The sequence below is a fragment of the Lampris incognitus genome, chromosome 12 (assembly GCF_029633865.1).
Source record: "Lampris incognitus isolate fLamInc1 chromosome 12, fLamInc1.hap2, whole genome shotgun sequence".
In the NCBI taxonomy this organism is placed as follows: domain Eukaryota; kingdom Metazoa; phylum Chordata; class Actinopteri; order Lampriformes; family Lampridae; genus Lampris; species Lampris incognitus.
The window spans coordinates 6688042-6704464 of NC_079222.1; the positions used below are offsets into that span (position 1 = coordinate 6688042).

Sequence of the window (16423 nt, forward strand, 5' to 3'; positions counted from 1 at the left end):
TTTGTGGCTCTCTTCCTTCGCAGACGGGAACCAATCAGAGATGACGCGCCTGACACTCGCCCTCCTGGTCTTCCTTCTGCCCGCAGCCACCGCCAGACCCCCTACATCGGTAAGCTACCTGGGGAGGAGGAGTACAGTCATCGACCCTCATCCTCCTCCTCCTCTCTCGTGTGTTCCCTCTTCCTCTCTCGTTCTCCGCAGTTTACACGGAGAACTCGTGACAAGTTTGGTTTTGTTGCTTTTTTGTGTCTCTTTACCTTTTGTTGTGTTTAATTTCAGACCCTCCGCAGTTAGAAAGTCTTACTTTACTCCCCGTCTTTCCCCGTTTGAGCAGTGCGCAAAGCGCAAGCTCCGCTAGAACTCCTTGGCTGTTACGCACAGATGATGGATCCGTTGCAAAGATCCCTGAGACCTTACAGCAATGATCCGAAAGATATGTATCTTTAATTTACTGACACCTGCGGCAGCGCCACTGGTGGAACGGGGTCATCAGCGATTTTGCCTTAGCGCCTCCCTCACCGCCAAACCCACCCACCCCCCCCCCCCCAAAAAACATGGCCAAATTTGATGTTCAAGTATTATTATTTTATATGTCTTATAGGGGGCGGAACGATGGCGCAGTGGTTAGCACGGTCGCCTCACAGCAAGAAGGCCCGGGGTAGTCCAACATTGGGGGGGGGGGTCGTCCCGGGTCGTCCCGGGTCGTCCTCTGTGTGGAGTGTGCATGTTCTCCCCGGTTTCCTCCGGGTGCTCCGGTTTCCTCCCACAGTGCAAAGACATGCAGGTCGGGTGGATCGGCCCTACTAAATTGTCCCTGGGTGTGAATGTGTCGGCCCTGTGATGGACGGGCGGCCTGTCCGGGGTGTCTCCCCGCTTCCGCCCGGTGACTGCTGGGATAGGCTCCAGCATCACGGGACCCCGATTGGGATAAGCGGCTTGGATGGATGGATGGATGTCTTATATGAAGTTAGTCAGCCGTATCTGCTTGTTAGCTGCAGGAACTTTTCTTCTTCAAACTCATCAATACCTGGTGACTTATTACACAGTTGGCTAAGTATGGCGACTATGCAAGACCTCATGCACTGTCTTTGTAGTGTTGGATGGTGCACAATCACGAGGAGGCAGGTCGGGTTAGAACGGACGTTCACTTAACTCAAGGATCATGTAGGCAGCCGTCGTTACATTCTCTTCTTCGCGTCAAAACAGGAAACAGCCAATTAACATATCACCACCTAGTGGTGCAAGAGGGTAACATGAACATCAATAGAAACAGAACGCAACAACATCATTTTACTGGTAAAGTCCCACAAGATAATGACTATCAAAATGAACCAGTACAAAAGTGTTCATGATTTAAAATAGTCAAGAATTAGCTTATGTCTTGCATAAACCAATAAACACAGTGTAAACTACTAATAAGACACGTTAGCCCCTAGCTAACGGGTCTGACCCTTTAGCCGAGCGGTTGGTGACGTCGCCTTGTGGTGCAGTACACCCCGTATCGAATCCCGCACCGGGCAAGAAAATAACCGGTTACATTGGTGGCAGCGGTGGGATCCGGAAGTGTGCAGATCCTCAGAAGTCTCTTCGGAGCGCAGGAAGAACAAAGCGCGAGGGCGCGCTTCCGGGGAGGGTGACAACTGTAAACTACTAATAAGACACGTTAGTCCCTAGCTAACGGGTCTGACCCTTTAGCCGAGCGGTTAGTGATGTCGCCTTGTGGTGCAGTACACCCCGTATCGAATCCCGCACCGGGCAAGAAAATAACAGGTTACAACAGTATCAAAATAGACACTTGTTTGCATATACACTACCGTTCAAAAGTTTGGGATCACCCAAACAATTTCGTGTTTTCCATGAAAAGTCACACTTATTCACCACCATATGTTGTGAAATGAATAGAAAATAGAGTCAAGACATTGACAAGGTTAGAAATAATGATTTGTATTTGAAATAAGATTTTTTTTACATCAAACTTTGCTTTCGTCAAAGAATCCTCCATTTGCAGCAATTACAGCATTGCAGACCTTTGGCATTCTAGCTGTTAATTTGTTGAGGTAATCTGGAGAAATTGCACCCCACGCTTCCAGAAGCAGCTCCCACAAGTTGGATTGGTTGGATGGGCACTTCTTTGAGCAGATTGAGTTTCTGGAGCATCACATTTGTGGGGTCAATTAAACGCTCAAAATGGCCAGAAAAAGAGAACTTTCATCTGAAACTCGACAGTCTATTCTTGTTCTTAGAAATGAAGGCTATTCCATGCGAGAAATTGCTAAGAAATTGAAGATTTCCTACACCGGTGTGTACTACTCCCTTCAGAGGACAGCACAAACAGGCTCTAACCAGAGTAGAAAAAGAAGTGGGAGGCCGCGTTGCAAAACTGAGCAAGAAGATAAGTACATTAGAGTCTCTAGTTTGAGAAACAGACGCCTCACAGGTCCCCAACTGGCATCTTCATTAAATAGTACCTGTTAGAGCCTGTTTGTGCTGTCCTCTGAAGGGAGTAGTACACACCAGTGTAGGAAATCTTCAATTTCTTAGCAATTTCTCGTATGGAATAGCCTTCATTTCTAAGAACAAGAATAGACTGTCGAGTTTCAGATGAAAGTTCTCTTTTTCTGGCCATTTTGAGCGTTTAATTGACCCCACAAATGTGATGCTCCAGAAACTCAATCTGCTCAAAGAAGTGCCCATCCAACCAATCCAACTTGTGGGAGCTGCTTCTGGAAGCGTGGGGTGCAATTTCTCCAGATTACCTCAACAAATTAACAGCTAGAATGCCAAAGGTCTGCAATGCTGTAATTGCTGCAAATGGAGGATTCTTTGACGAAAGCAAAGTTTGATGTAAAAAAAGTCTTATTTCAAATACAAATCATTATTTCTAACCTTGTCAATGTCTTGACTCTATTTTCTATTCATTTCACAACATATGGTGGTGAATAAGTGTGACTTTTCATGGAAAACACGAAATTGTTTGGGCGATCCCAAACTTTTGAACGGTAGTGTAGATCTTCAGGATTGTGGCTTAAAATACTTTCAGATGAACAACAAAAGGGTTTAAAACTTCAAGTTTTATGTAGATAATCTTTTTGACAAGTTTCAAACAGCCTTTTAATTTCACATCACCTTCACAGGCTGGTTGGTCCGGGCACCCAGACGCTGATATCCCCGACAGGGATTTGTCCTTCGAACAGTGGGAGATTCACCGATGGCGATCAAGTGGATCGTCGGAGTCAGCCCAATCTACGGACTTTCTGGAGTCTGCAGAGTTTGACTCGGAATCAATGGAATCACCAGAATCCGAATCTATGGAATCTTTCAGGGAACCTTCAGGCGAAGACTCCTCTAATGAATCCTCTGACGAATCCTCTGACGAATCTTCTGACGAATCTTCTGATGAATCTTCTGACGAATCTGACGAATCTTCTGACGAATCTTCTGGCGAATCTTCTGACGAATCTTCTGACGAATCTTCTGATGAATCTTCCGAAGAAGTCACCCCCACCGCTGAAACCACAACTGAAGCAGACACACAGGCCACGCCCTCCACTGCTATGACAGCAGTCACCAGGGAGGCAGTCACCGCAGAGCCAGGCATGACGACCACAAATGTGGAGACAACACCAGGTGCTGTGACCATTTGTGTTACTGAGGTTATTCCAACACCTACGGACTTCACGGAGAACAGAGGAGACTCCTAAAAACAATCTTAACTTTTGTGGCTTGGTCAACAAGGACATAGAGGGGGAATTATGTATCGAAGGCTGTGTATGGTATTGCTACTGAATTTTGAGGGATAATTTTATTGTATTATTATTATTATTTATTGCATTATCATTTCCTTTTCTGTCCTGCTTTCTCTTTGAAAAACGTTAACAAAATTGTTCGTTGCGAATAAACACAATCTTAACACTGTTGACTAATCGCTACCAACAAACGTCCACACAGATCATTTGAATCAGAAATAATCAACCGATAAGCTTGCCATTGTGTTTGCAGTGTAGCTATAAGCCTTCAAGAGTCTATTCCTTTATATACTACAGATGATGATGTCTGTCTTCTCGAGTACATGGCATTTCGAGGCCCATATGTATTGTCTGTACATGTTCAAACCCGACTGAGATTAACCAAACTATTGCAGCAGCAGCAGCAGCAGGAACAAGGCTGGGCGGGCTCGAGACAACAGCACAACACGGTTTGGCTTGTTGGCTGGGTCTGACTGTTATTCACATGTCTAACTGGAAAAGATATGTTGGTCACGTGTTTGTATTTTTGTTTTTCAATAAATGATATTTAAAACTAAATAGCATTCTCGTCTATGGAGCTACAATCATTAACCCTGAACGTAAATGAGCATGCTGACATGGTTGAACAACAGAGTCAGTAAATGATTACAGACTTGTTGATCTCAATAGCTGTAAGTCTGTATTTGGGGTTTGATGACAGTCTGTATATGATTTAAAATTACTTGTAATTTTTTTGTTGCTCATAAAAAAGGAAATGGAATAGCTCTGAAGCAACAGGGTGGTGAAGTGGGTGGAGATATATGGGGCTGGCTGGATGTGGGGGGACCTTGGTTCCTGGGAGAAAAAAAATGCCTCTCATTTTCCCATAGACAACGCCAAGCCACTGGCCATTCGAGCATTTCTAACAGTTTGTTGGCTGTGAAACTCTCCCCGTTGAGTCATCGGTATAAACAACTAGCATATGTATTGAAAATATTCTGGTTCAAATGTCTGGTGTGATGTACCAAACAGACTAAAAAACGTTGATTTCTCAGGAATGAAATGGGAACCCAAAAGTCAAGTCAAGCCAATTTTATCTTCATAGCCCAATATCACAAAATACATACCAGTACGAGCTGATGGTGAAAGGGTTTCATTGAAAGAAGACAACAGAATTATAATGGAATTTTTTAAATATGTGGAGACTATAATGAGCAAGCAGTGTCCAGACACCACCGGACTTAAGCCAAAAGAGAGCTAGGCCAGCGACACCAAAATTACAATTCATTCTGTTTAATAGTGTACAGTGATCAGTGACGTCATAGGCTGCACTGAGGTCCAGTAGTAGAAACACAGAAGCGGAATCAGAGTCCAAAGCTAGAAGAAGACCGTTCACCAGTTCTGGTCAGAGCAGTTTCAGAGCCCTTCACTGTGGAAACAGGGATGAAATAGGGGTGCATCTTTGCACCCACCCTGTTTGCCATCTTTATTGCTGCTATACTCCGCCTCGTTGGTGAAGAGCTGCCACGGGGGATCCCAATCTAACTGACGGCAGGCTCTTCAACCTTAACACGTTCAAAGGCCAAGAGCAAAGTCTGCAACACCACCATCATGGAGCTTCAGTATGCTGACGACAATGCCACCACAGCATACTCCGCAGAAGACCTCCAGGACATTCTGAAGGCCTTTGCCAAGGCCTAAAGAGCCCTGGGTCTATCATTGAACATCAACAAGACCCAGGTCTTATATCAAACTCCACCCAACCAGCCATCTACCCAGACCAACATAAAGGTGGACAACAAAATGATTGAATACGTTGATCCCTTCCCTTACCTCGGCAGCCTCCTCTCCTCCAAAGCAGACGTTAACTCTGAGGTCAACCATCGCCTGAGTTGTGCCAGTGGCAGTTACGCCAGACTCAGTATAAGAGTATTTGAAGACCGAGACCTAAAGGCCCAAGTAAAACTCCTGGTCTACAGAGCTGTGGTCCTCCCCACCTTGCTGTATGGAGCAGAGTCATGGACCATCTACGGCTGGCACCCGAGAGCCCTGAACAATATCACAAAGGCCCTTACGAAGGATCCTGAGGATCAGCTGGAAGGACGGATGCACCAACATCAGCTTGTCCAGTGGACAAGCCATGCCATCCGTATGTCCAACACACATCTCCCCGAGCAGATCCTGTACTCCCAGCTGAAGAACAGCGAGCAACATGTTAAGGACAATATCAAGACCAGTCTGAAGAAATTCAACACCACATTGAGAAACTGGGAACACATTGCACTTGATAGACCCTCCTGGGAGACATCTGTACAGGGAGGTGCTGCACGTCTTGAAACTGAACTCCACTGTGCTGCAGAGAAAAAGTGACAGCACCACAAGGAGAGAAAAGGGCTCAACCACCACCACCACCAACCACCACCACCACCACTTTCCCCTGTCCACACTGCGCCAAAGCATGTGGCTCATGGATCGGCCTCTACAGCCATCTGAAGACCCACAAGTGGACAACTCAACGGAGAGGACATTCATACTCGCTTGGAGTGACTGCTCATGGTGATGATGGTGTGTGTGTGTGTGTGTGTGTGTGTGTGTGTGTGTGTGTGTGTGTGTGTGTGTGTGTGTGTGTGTGTGGCTGTCATGCCAGGCTATATTCAAGTGTGTCTTGCTCGTTCGTGCCCAGTATAAGCTGATCTCCAAAGCCAACCCGTGGTCCTGGCTGTGCACAGGTCGCTGACTGGGCATACCGCACACACAACACTTGACCCGCAGGAAACCTCTCCTCTCCCACACACTGTTTAATCCAAATGTAGGCTAATTAAAAGGGTAGCCCCACCACCAAACTTCAATCATATTAGAGACATGCTATCATTCCCAAATCCCAACTTTAATACTTGGACGTTTTTCATGGAAAATTGATAACAAACTCGTTCTTCAATGATATGAACATACTATACATCAGATTTACACGGGAAAAAAATAACATATATATATATATATATATATATATATATATACACACACATATATACACACACATATATACACACACATATATACACACACATATTTATATACATATAATATATATATAATATATATATGTAGGTATATATGTAGGTATGTATGTATGTATGTATGTGTATATATACTGGTACCACAACCAGCCTAAACATAGGTGGTATGCATGTAAACCTCTTTTCTAGTTTGGACACTATATTCAATATATATATTTTTAATTAATTAATAAGTTTTTACGAAACTGTGTTGGAAATGAAATTCTGAAATAGCCAATGATTTCAAGATTTTGAAAAACATGCACTCAGCCACGTGTTTCAAAACGTTAGACTGGTACTGTATATGTACATATCAGCATATATTAACGCTAATACAGCTATACGTTGATGTATGTGCTACACCCGAAACTACACTGACAAAAAGTAGAGCTGAAGCTTAACTTCGATGGAATAGTAATGATCCACAAGTTGCAGTACTGCATGTCTTCCGCCAGAGGGCGCTGTTGAACTGTTTGAGTGCTTAGGTTCTCTCTGTTCTCTGTCCTCATTGTTCGTGTTGAGGATGAGTGGAGAACCGAGAATAAGAAGTAACACTACAACTGAAATTAGAGTTGCAAAAAAAAAAGAAAGAAATAAAGAAAGAAAGAAAATCCATCCTTTTACGAACATGAGAACTATTCCTACATCAACAACACAAGATCAACACAACACGTGATACACATTACGTTGCACTTGATGAGCACAGAAGAGAGTGAAGAATTAAGAATTAATAAAATATATAAGAAGAAAAGAAAAAAACACTTTCAGTCGTCAAATCCTCTTTACAAAAAGCTATTTTAAAACACATAGCATGGTGAATCCAGCTCAACTTTTATTTCCAAATATCTATCTATCTGTCTATCTGTCTGTCTGTCTGTCGGTCTGTCTGTCTATCTATCTATCTGTCTGTCTGTCTGTCTGTCTGTCTGTCTGTCTGTCCGTCCGTCCGTCCGCCCGTCTGTCCGTCCATCCGTCCGTCCGTCCGTCTATCTATCTGTCTGTCTGTCTGTCTGTCTATCTGTCTGTCTATCTATCTATCTATCTATCTGTCTGTCTATCTATCTATCTATCTGTCTGTCTGTCTGTCTGTCTGTCTGTCTGTCTGTCTATCTGTCTGTCTGTCTGTCTGTCTGTCTGTCTGTCTGTCTGTCTATCTGTCTGTCTGTCTGTCTGTCTGTCTAATAAGTAAGTAAAGTTTATTCATGTGGCACATTTCACCGACACGGGTCACAAAGTGCTTCACAGTCAAATAAGACAAAGAGGAGCAGCAGCTAAACACACCAGAGGAAAGAGGGATGAACACAAGGTAAAACATGAAACACCACCTGCAGCCTGAACGCCTGTCTGAGCAGACGGGTTTCCAGCTGCCTTATACTAAAACAGGCCCCAGAGTCCACAGGCCTCACCCATACCGGGAGACCATCCCCAAGCTGAGGGGCTGCAGACTCGACAACACGACCTCCCCGAGTCTTAAACGTGTCCGTGTCCGCATAAGCGGGGGAAGGGAGGGGGCTGTGGCGGCTCCCCCTAGTGGTGGGTGCACCCCCCCCCCATCTTAGACCCAAAAGCATGCCTAACTTTTCCAAACGTGCAAAAAAAATAAATAAAACTTCCTTTTATTTTAAACAGTGGGCGGGGCTGCGTGAATGTAAACACACCTTTCCAAATCTGCGACACTTACGAACAAAACAGTGACGTCATACTGAGGCGACGGGGGGGGGGAGGCAGGAGGTCGCGCTGACTGTCGGCGGTTCTGCGCTGGGGGGAGCGCGATGGCTGATGGGACTTTTAATGTCCGATTTAAAATTGGGTTGGGACGTTGTGGTGTTCATGCTGTGGTTGTTCTCACGTTGTTGGTGTTTTGGGGGTTCGACGCAGACTAAGTAGGAGACCGCAGTGACTGTAGGCCCGTGGCTGGGACTGATGTCGCCACGTGGCAAATGGGTGGGGGTGGGACTGAAAGGGCACTCCCGGGGGCACTGGATTTGCGATTAAAAGGAGGTCTCTGCCTCTCGACTCCTTCTTCCACGCCGGCTCCACCGCACTTCTCCTTTTACTACTTGGCAGCCCCCCTACTTAAAACAGCTTCCCGCGCGCCTGCTGAGAAGACCCTGATTGGAGGACCTGAGAGCTCGGCTCGTGGTGTGGGGGTGCAGAAGGTGGTCCATGATGTCCTCGTGCGGAGCCTGGCCATGTAGGGCTCTATGCGTGAGCGCCAAGGTTTTGATATTGTAACGTGCATGGATAAGAAGACACGTTGGCCGCTGGCTCGCGGGTCTGACCCTTTAGCCTAGCGGTTAGCGATGCCTCCTGCGGTGCGGGCGATACGGGTTCGCGTCCCGGCCGCGGCAGTTCCTGCGGTTGCGTTGTCCCCCCCGAATTCGCTACAATATGAATTCTGAGACTAACGGGAAGCCGGTGCGGGGAGGTTAAAGGTCAGGTTAGCTGTGACGTGTGTGACCACCCGGTGGACCGTGTTAAAAGCCTAGCAGCGGCGTTTTGGATGGTCTGTAAACGGTCCACGGAAGATGCACTGAGGCATCGGACAGACTCGAGTTTGGCCGCTTTTCTGACGTCAGGTCCGTTTTACTTGTCTTGCCCATTGGCCTCAGCGTGCAGCTATTTTGCCCATAAACCACATTCGGGCGGCATGGTGGCCCAGGGGTTGGTGCTGTCGCCGCACAGCAAGAAGATCCTGGGTTCGAACCTTGGGGGAGGGTCGTCCCGGGTCGTCCTCTGTGTGGAGTTTGCATGTGCTCTCCTTGTCTGGTGGGTTTCCTCCGGGTGCTCCGGTTTCCTCCCACAGTCCAGACATGTGGGTCAGGGGAAGGGAATTGGTTGTGTGTGTCTAGTGACGTGGTAGTAGATGTTTGTTTATCACTCGTGCACACAAGAGTCTCTCATTCAAGTTTTGCCCCCTTCCGGTTATACTTTTCTTTAACTGTAGTGACTCCTCCTCTCGGGGGGACACCACCCATATTTTTGGTATCGCTACACAAACAAAACAGTCTTTTAGCACAGCTAGCAACTTTCTGGCAATAAATCAAGGGAAGAGAGAGAGGGAGACTGAGAGAGAGAGACAGAGAGACTGAGAGACTGACAGACTGAGAGAGAGATACTGAGAGAGAGAGACTGAGAGACTGAGAGAGAGAGACAGAGAGACTGAGAGAGAGAGACTGAGAGAGAGACTGAGAGAGAGAGAGAGAGAGAGAGAGACTGAGAGAGAGAGACTGAGAGACTGAGAGAGAGACTGAGAGAGAGAGACTGAGAGACTGGGAGAGAGAGAGACTGAGAGAGAGAGAGAGACTGAGAGACTGAGAGAGAGAGAGAAACACGGTGGCACAGCAAGGAGACAGAGCAGACGAGACAGACAGAAAAAGGAGACCCAAACTGAGAGAGCGCGCGAGAGAGGGAGGGGGGGGCAGAGAAAGAGGAAAGACAAACTGAAAGAAACTAAACCAGAGAGAGAGAAGAGACAGATAGCATGAGAGGACTTGTGTTCCCTTCTAAATGTTTTGCAAATTTTAAGCAAATTTCCAAAAAATTGGGGGAAAAAAATGCAAATCTGTGTTTCAATCAAAGACCGTCGCGTGGAAATTCTGAAGACGGCGCAACGCGATGACGTCATCGACGAGCATCAGCCAATCAGAATGGAGAGGTGCGGGTGGCGTAGCGGTCTATTCCGTTGCCTGCCAACACGGGGCTCGCCGGTTCGAATCCCCGTGTTACCTCCGGCTCGGTCGGGCGTCCCTACAGACACAATTGGCCGTGTCTGCAGGTGGGTATGTGTCCTGGTCGCTGTACTAGCGCCCCCTCTGGTCGGTCAGGGCGCGTGTTCAGGGGGGGAGGCGTGATCCTCCCACGCGCTACGTCCCCCTGGTGAAACTCCTCACTGTCAGGTGAAAAGAAGCGGCTGGCGACTCCACATATATGGGAGGAGGCATGTGGTAGTCTGCAGCCCTCCCCGGATCGCCAGAGGGGGCGGAGCAGCGACCGGGACGACCCGGAAGAGTGGGGCAATTGACCTGATACAAATGGGGGGGAAAAGGGGGGCAATTCCACTAAAAAAACAATGGCGAGATGCCATGTAGCACATTATAACGGTATATAGTTTACTTGCTGCTATGAGAGTAGTCATGGCAACGCCTCATCAGCTGTACATCAGTCTATTACAGAGACGCTGAAGAGGACGTGAGGACTAAGTCGACGACTTGGCTACAACCAGGTCCACCAAACGTTTGGGAAGCAGTGCACCACCTGGCTGCTGGTGAAAATCTCCATCTCCCTTCCCTGCATTTTATCTTCATCAATTCGCCAACTCTTCTACCTCAGCCCAGTGTAATAACTACTTGGTGATTGTTAAGGCATTTTTGTGCCCCCCCCTCACCCCCCCCCCCTCAATTTTTAGGGTTTCTTGAGTGCAAATTCAAAATGCTGATAAAAACATGTGGATGGAAACCTGCTCTGAAACAGAAAGAAAGGACAAAAGAAGAAGAAGAAACACAACCAGAACAGACGGTGACGTCACGGCAGAGGCAGAGAGACACAGAGTAAGAAAGGGAACGTAACGTACACGAGCCTCCGTCAGAACAACCATAAAACGTATTTTACATGTCTAGCCTCCCCACCGGAGGGGCTGTACTCCTGTAGTTAGGGAGGTCTAAATGATGCGGAGGGTTATAATCAGCCTGGATCTGGTGCGTCTCCCGCCCCTGTAGTTATGTTTCTATATGTGACAGCAGGACCGACATAGACAGACGAGGCGGGGTCCACATGTTCTGTAGACAGACAATGAATGGACGTGAATTACGGATTCCTCATTAAAGGATGAGTAAATGTAACAGAGATAGAAATTACACGTTATAAACTTGTTGAAGTTCAGCCGAATATGTCAAGTTATTGCCAGTGGCGGCTGGTGCTAAAACATTTTTGGGGGGGGGGGCGCAATTCATCTTGGCGCAGCACACCTGACAGCAGCTTTAGTGTCCACAGAGTCACAGAGTTATTAAGAAGGACAATGTAGCCTATAGACACTATAGGCTACACTAACCCTATTTATCAGGGTTCGTAGACGGTGGATGATTGACAGTCGAGACGAGGCGTGGTGGTGGGTGTGAACGTGATTGACAGCCATGAGAATCGTCCAATCACATTAGATCAAAAAACATTTTTAAAAAAAACAATTCGTTGCCAATAAAAGTGGGCGTGTCTGGGGCGCACGGAACTGCGCCCCCTGGAAAATCTGAAGAAACCAATCAGACAGCAGCCTCAGGTCACCTGCCCGCCACAAGTCTGAGGGCTTACATAAGGTATGGTTTGGCCGGCGCCCCTCACCCAGGAAGTATATGTATTCAGACAGGAAGTATATGTATTCAGACAGGAACCAACCAAATACCATTTGAACCAATATCTAATGCTGCTGACAGTCGCTCGCAGACTGAAAACACTTTTATTTCATAATTATTTGCATCATACGACTAAATTATATTTAACATATTTAATAGATTTTCATCTCTTGATATGTGAAGGGGGCGGCGCCCCAGCGCCCTCTACTGGCCAGCTACCACTGGTTGTTGCTCTTTATATATTGTGGCGTGCACAGATAAGTAGACACGTTAGCCCTGGGCTACCGGGTCGGACCCTTTAGTCGACTGGTTAACGTTGTCGCCCGCGGTGCAGGAGGTGCGGGTTCGCGACCCGGTTGTGGCGATTCCCGCGACTGCCCCCTGAATTCGCTGCAATATTGAGTGCTCCCTCTATTCAATCCTGGCATCTTTCACTTAGCGTCTCCTAGTGGTGACGGTTGTGGTCAAGTGTATTATGTAGTGACGTCTCTGTCCCTTCTTCACATGACAGCAACAGAGTCGGCATTGTAGCGAATTCGCACAATACCGACTCTGTTGCTGGAGTGAGCTCTATTCCGGATATGGCTAAAAAGTGCTATAAAATTGGTAAAAGTGCACTCCAGTTACAGCAATCGGTGTATAAATGTATGCACAACTTTTTTCCATGCGATACTCTGTTCTGCGCTATTTCTTTTGTTAAAGGCCACGATAGATGAAACCTTCACTCAAGGCGTGCAATGGCTGCCATTGTTCTCCGCCAGCTAACATTTGCCTGTGTTTTTCTATGAGTAGGGCTGCAGTTGAGCTGACACTATACGACCACAACATCTATCTGTTTACTTTGTTTTGTTTTGCTCAATGTACATTTTTCTACGATGCACATATACACTTTGCACAAAAAGTAAGGAAATTTGTATTTGGTAGATTATTTCTTTGTTGTAACAATGCAAATCTTATATCAGGCACCTGGTTGTCAGCACCTGGGGTACCAGAAGCTCAAAACAAGAGTCACTAGCAACAGCAAAATAAGCTGTTTGGCATTGGCAGAGAAGATTTGGCAAGTTTTTCATGGGCGCAACCCACATACTCGGCTCTGCTGCTCATCCCACAAATGCATGTTCCGTACAAATGTGGCGCCATTTAAAAGGGAAATAAACAGGCTTTCCAACGGTATAAGAGCATTGTTACAACAAAGAAATGATCTCCTTACTTTTTGTGCTAAGTACAGTTATATTCATTCCATATTGAAACTGTAACGACCATGGATGTGTAGTGTCGCTAGCCCTTGGCTAACGGGTCGGAGCCTTTAGTTGACTTTTTGCCAGAGTTGAGTTGTGCCAGAAATAAATGGGCCTAAAGCAGCGACCCTGAATTCAGAAGACTGATGTGGTTTCTACAAAGTATAGCCAGAACAAGGCAGTTACATAAACACGTCCTAAAAATGTCCTCTTACATTATGATACAAACGTGTGATTCAATGCAAAACATTGAAATACTAAGATATCCATGAGCTCATAGATGCCCGTCTCTAAAAGTCAGTTTTAATCAGAATCTCCTCATCATGGAGGATTCCATGGAAACTGTGTGAAAGTGTCAGAAAAACCCCCCTGATGTCTTGGGTAAACGTTCTGGGCCCTTTTAGCTTAGGGATGCCCAGGGGCCCCTAAGCTAAAAGGGCCCTCCGCAATGGGAGAAAAAAAATTATGCGTTTTTGTTTTTTTATGTCGGGCTCCACAGATATATGACACAAAGCTTGGCCCATTCTCTTGCTAATTATCCAATCAGAATGAAATAAAAGTTGTTTCCAAGTCTCGTGATTGATTATTATAGTGGTGAGATGGCTGGGCAAGTAATAGACGAGTTTTCCCCGCCCTTACCTAGGTTCTTCCGGTCTAAACATCCGTAGCCGGATGTAAACATGCAAGCCTAGATCTGCGATATCTTCAACAACATTAAACATTAAAAATGGACATTAGGAAAAAAATGGTTCAGGGACACATTGCGTGGTGCGTGGCTGTACTAATACACGGAAACGCCTGAATGAGTGGTTGGGTAGAGAGCGTGTTGCCCATAGACCTGCCACCAAACGGCAATGTCCCAGCATTCCATTGTTTTCCTTCCACAGAAAACCAACAGCAGATTTCGAATCACGGATGTGGTTGAACGCTTTGAATTTGAAGAAACCGCCGAAAAACGTCTTTCTTCCCATCACTTCACTGCCAACAAGCCAACCAAAGAAAACCCTTTCCCTGAACTGCGGTAACTAGGTAGCTACTCGTTACACCGGAAAAGAAAAGCATAGGGTGGCCCGAATGCGGAAATGGACCGGAAGTGCCGCGTAAACTTGTCGATACGCTGTGTAGATTGGCTAACGGTCAAGGTGAGAGGGCATAGAGAGCAGGTGGTTTACGTTGCACAGATTCAAGATCAGTTTTTCTTAAGCCAAGTCAAGGCTAAAAACAGTGGAATTAATTTTTTCCTGACCCACTATCAGTTGGGTTGTATCAGTGAGAAGTGTGCGGGAAAACTTGCCAAGCAGCAGAAAATGGACGGCGTAAACCAAAAGCCCAGCAGGGCTGCCAAAAGAAAGGAAAGGAAGTGAAAGAAGCGACCACAATAAAAAAAATGTCCCGCTAATAAGTTGGGGGTTTTTTCTCCAAAAAAGATAAACAAAGTGAAGAAGAGGGCATTCCGATGGAGGATGTCGAGCTAGCTAGCAGTAACGATAGCCTGGAAGCGTCTACCATCAGTTGCAGCAATGCACAGCCTCAGCTAGCTAACAACGAAAACGTTAGCCTGGAAGTCTTTAGCTCCAGCAACGACACACAGCCTCAGCTAGCTCGCAACGAAAACGTTAGCCTGGAAGTCTTTAGCTCCAGCAACAACACACAGCCTCAGCTAGCTAGCAGCGAAAACGTTAGCCTGGAAGTCTTTAGCTCCAGCAGCGACACACAGCCTCAGCTAGCTAGCAACGAAAACGTTAGCCTGGAAGTCTTTAGCTCCAGCAACGACACACAGCTTCAGCTAGCTAGCAGCAAAAACGTTAGCCTGGAAGTCTTTAGCTCCAGCAACGACACACAGCCTCAGCTAGCTAACAACGAAAACGTTAGCCAGGAAGTATTTAGCTCCAGCAACGACACACAGCCTCAGCTAGCTAACAACGAAAATGTTAGCCTGGAAGTCTTTAGCTCCAGCAACGACACACAGTCTCAGCTAGCTAGCAACGAAAACGTTAGCCTGGAAGTCTTTAGCTCCAGCAGCGACACACTGCCGGTATCCAACTGCGAGGGAGAGAGGACATTTTCACAACTGAAACGGATAGAAAATGAACTCAGAACAGCCATGGGTCAGAAAAGGCTTCCAGATAGCCATCGATTTGAGTATGAGCTTGTGAGGGAGCCGGATTTTGAGGACTTGATCGCAGAGTTTGCAAGGAAAAAGTCAAGAAGAACTTCTAAAGGTAAGAACCATTTGATTATGTTTGTCTGTGCATTGAGCAGTATTATTTGTTGTGGTTGTGTTGCTGTGTTTTTGTGGATGAGTTTACTTGCGTCATTGCGTCACTGTGGTGTGATGCTGCTATATTGTGTTGGAGTGGGCTTGTCAGGTTCATTATACGTTGGTTTTTGCAGTTCTGTGTGATGTTGCCTAGCTCACTTAGTGAGCCTTATTTTGAAACCTGCATTCAGCTGTGCTGTGTGATTACCTTAGGATGGCATTGTTGTATGCCTGTTCCTAGTCAGACAACATTATTATGTGTCAGTAATAACTGCTGTGCTGTCTGCTTGGGTGGTTTCCCATGAACACAAATATTGCCATAGTCCAGAATCATATACTGCCTTGGGATGATTTAATCCATTGTTTCCTGTCTTGTGATTTGTGAGTGAAATGGCAGTACTTGGTCTATTGAACTGTATAGGCATGCCTGCTCAGCTGGACTTGTTATTCAGCCTTTGACCAATAGGTGTGTGATTATGGTCTGGTGGATTTGATATACCAGCTTGGCTGGAAGGTCAAAATAATTAAGGTGGGGTTTAATGGCAGGGGCGTGGGGTGTGCGCGTGTGTGGGGGGTATGAGCTTCAGTGCCCAGGGGCCCCTGAGGGCACTAACCCAGCCTTGCTCTGACGTCACGTCGGCTGAGCACACGGCCAGGAAGACTGGGAGCACTGGGACGGCAGCTCATTACATCAAGTGTTGTTGTTGTTGTTTTTTAAAGTAAACTGTTAGTCTGATTCATACTGGCTGCCTTCCCAGTCACTTTCCACCATTTTGTCTCTGGAAGCTGATCTGGGTTT

General features: G+C 46.5%; 1 protein-coding gene across 1 annotated transcript in view; it reads left to right on the forward strand.

Annotated features, from left to right (window-relative positions):
* The window catches only part of LOC130122132 (uncharacterized), a 4721-nt gene extending 912 nt beyond the window's left edge, over positions 1 to 3809 (forward strand). Inside the window, exons 2-3 of the mRNA XM_056291175.1 lie at positions 24 to 109; positions 3135 to 3809. Of these exons, the coding sequence (XP_056147150.1) occupies positions 41 to 109; positions 3135 to 3701 (636 nt within the window). The 5' untranslated portion in view covers positions 24 to 40 and the 3' untranslated portion in view covers positions 3702 to 3809. The remainder of the gene's footprint in view (positions 1 to 23; positions 110 to 3134) is intronic.
* Positions 3810 to 16423: the final 12614 nt, after the last annotated feature.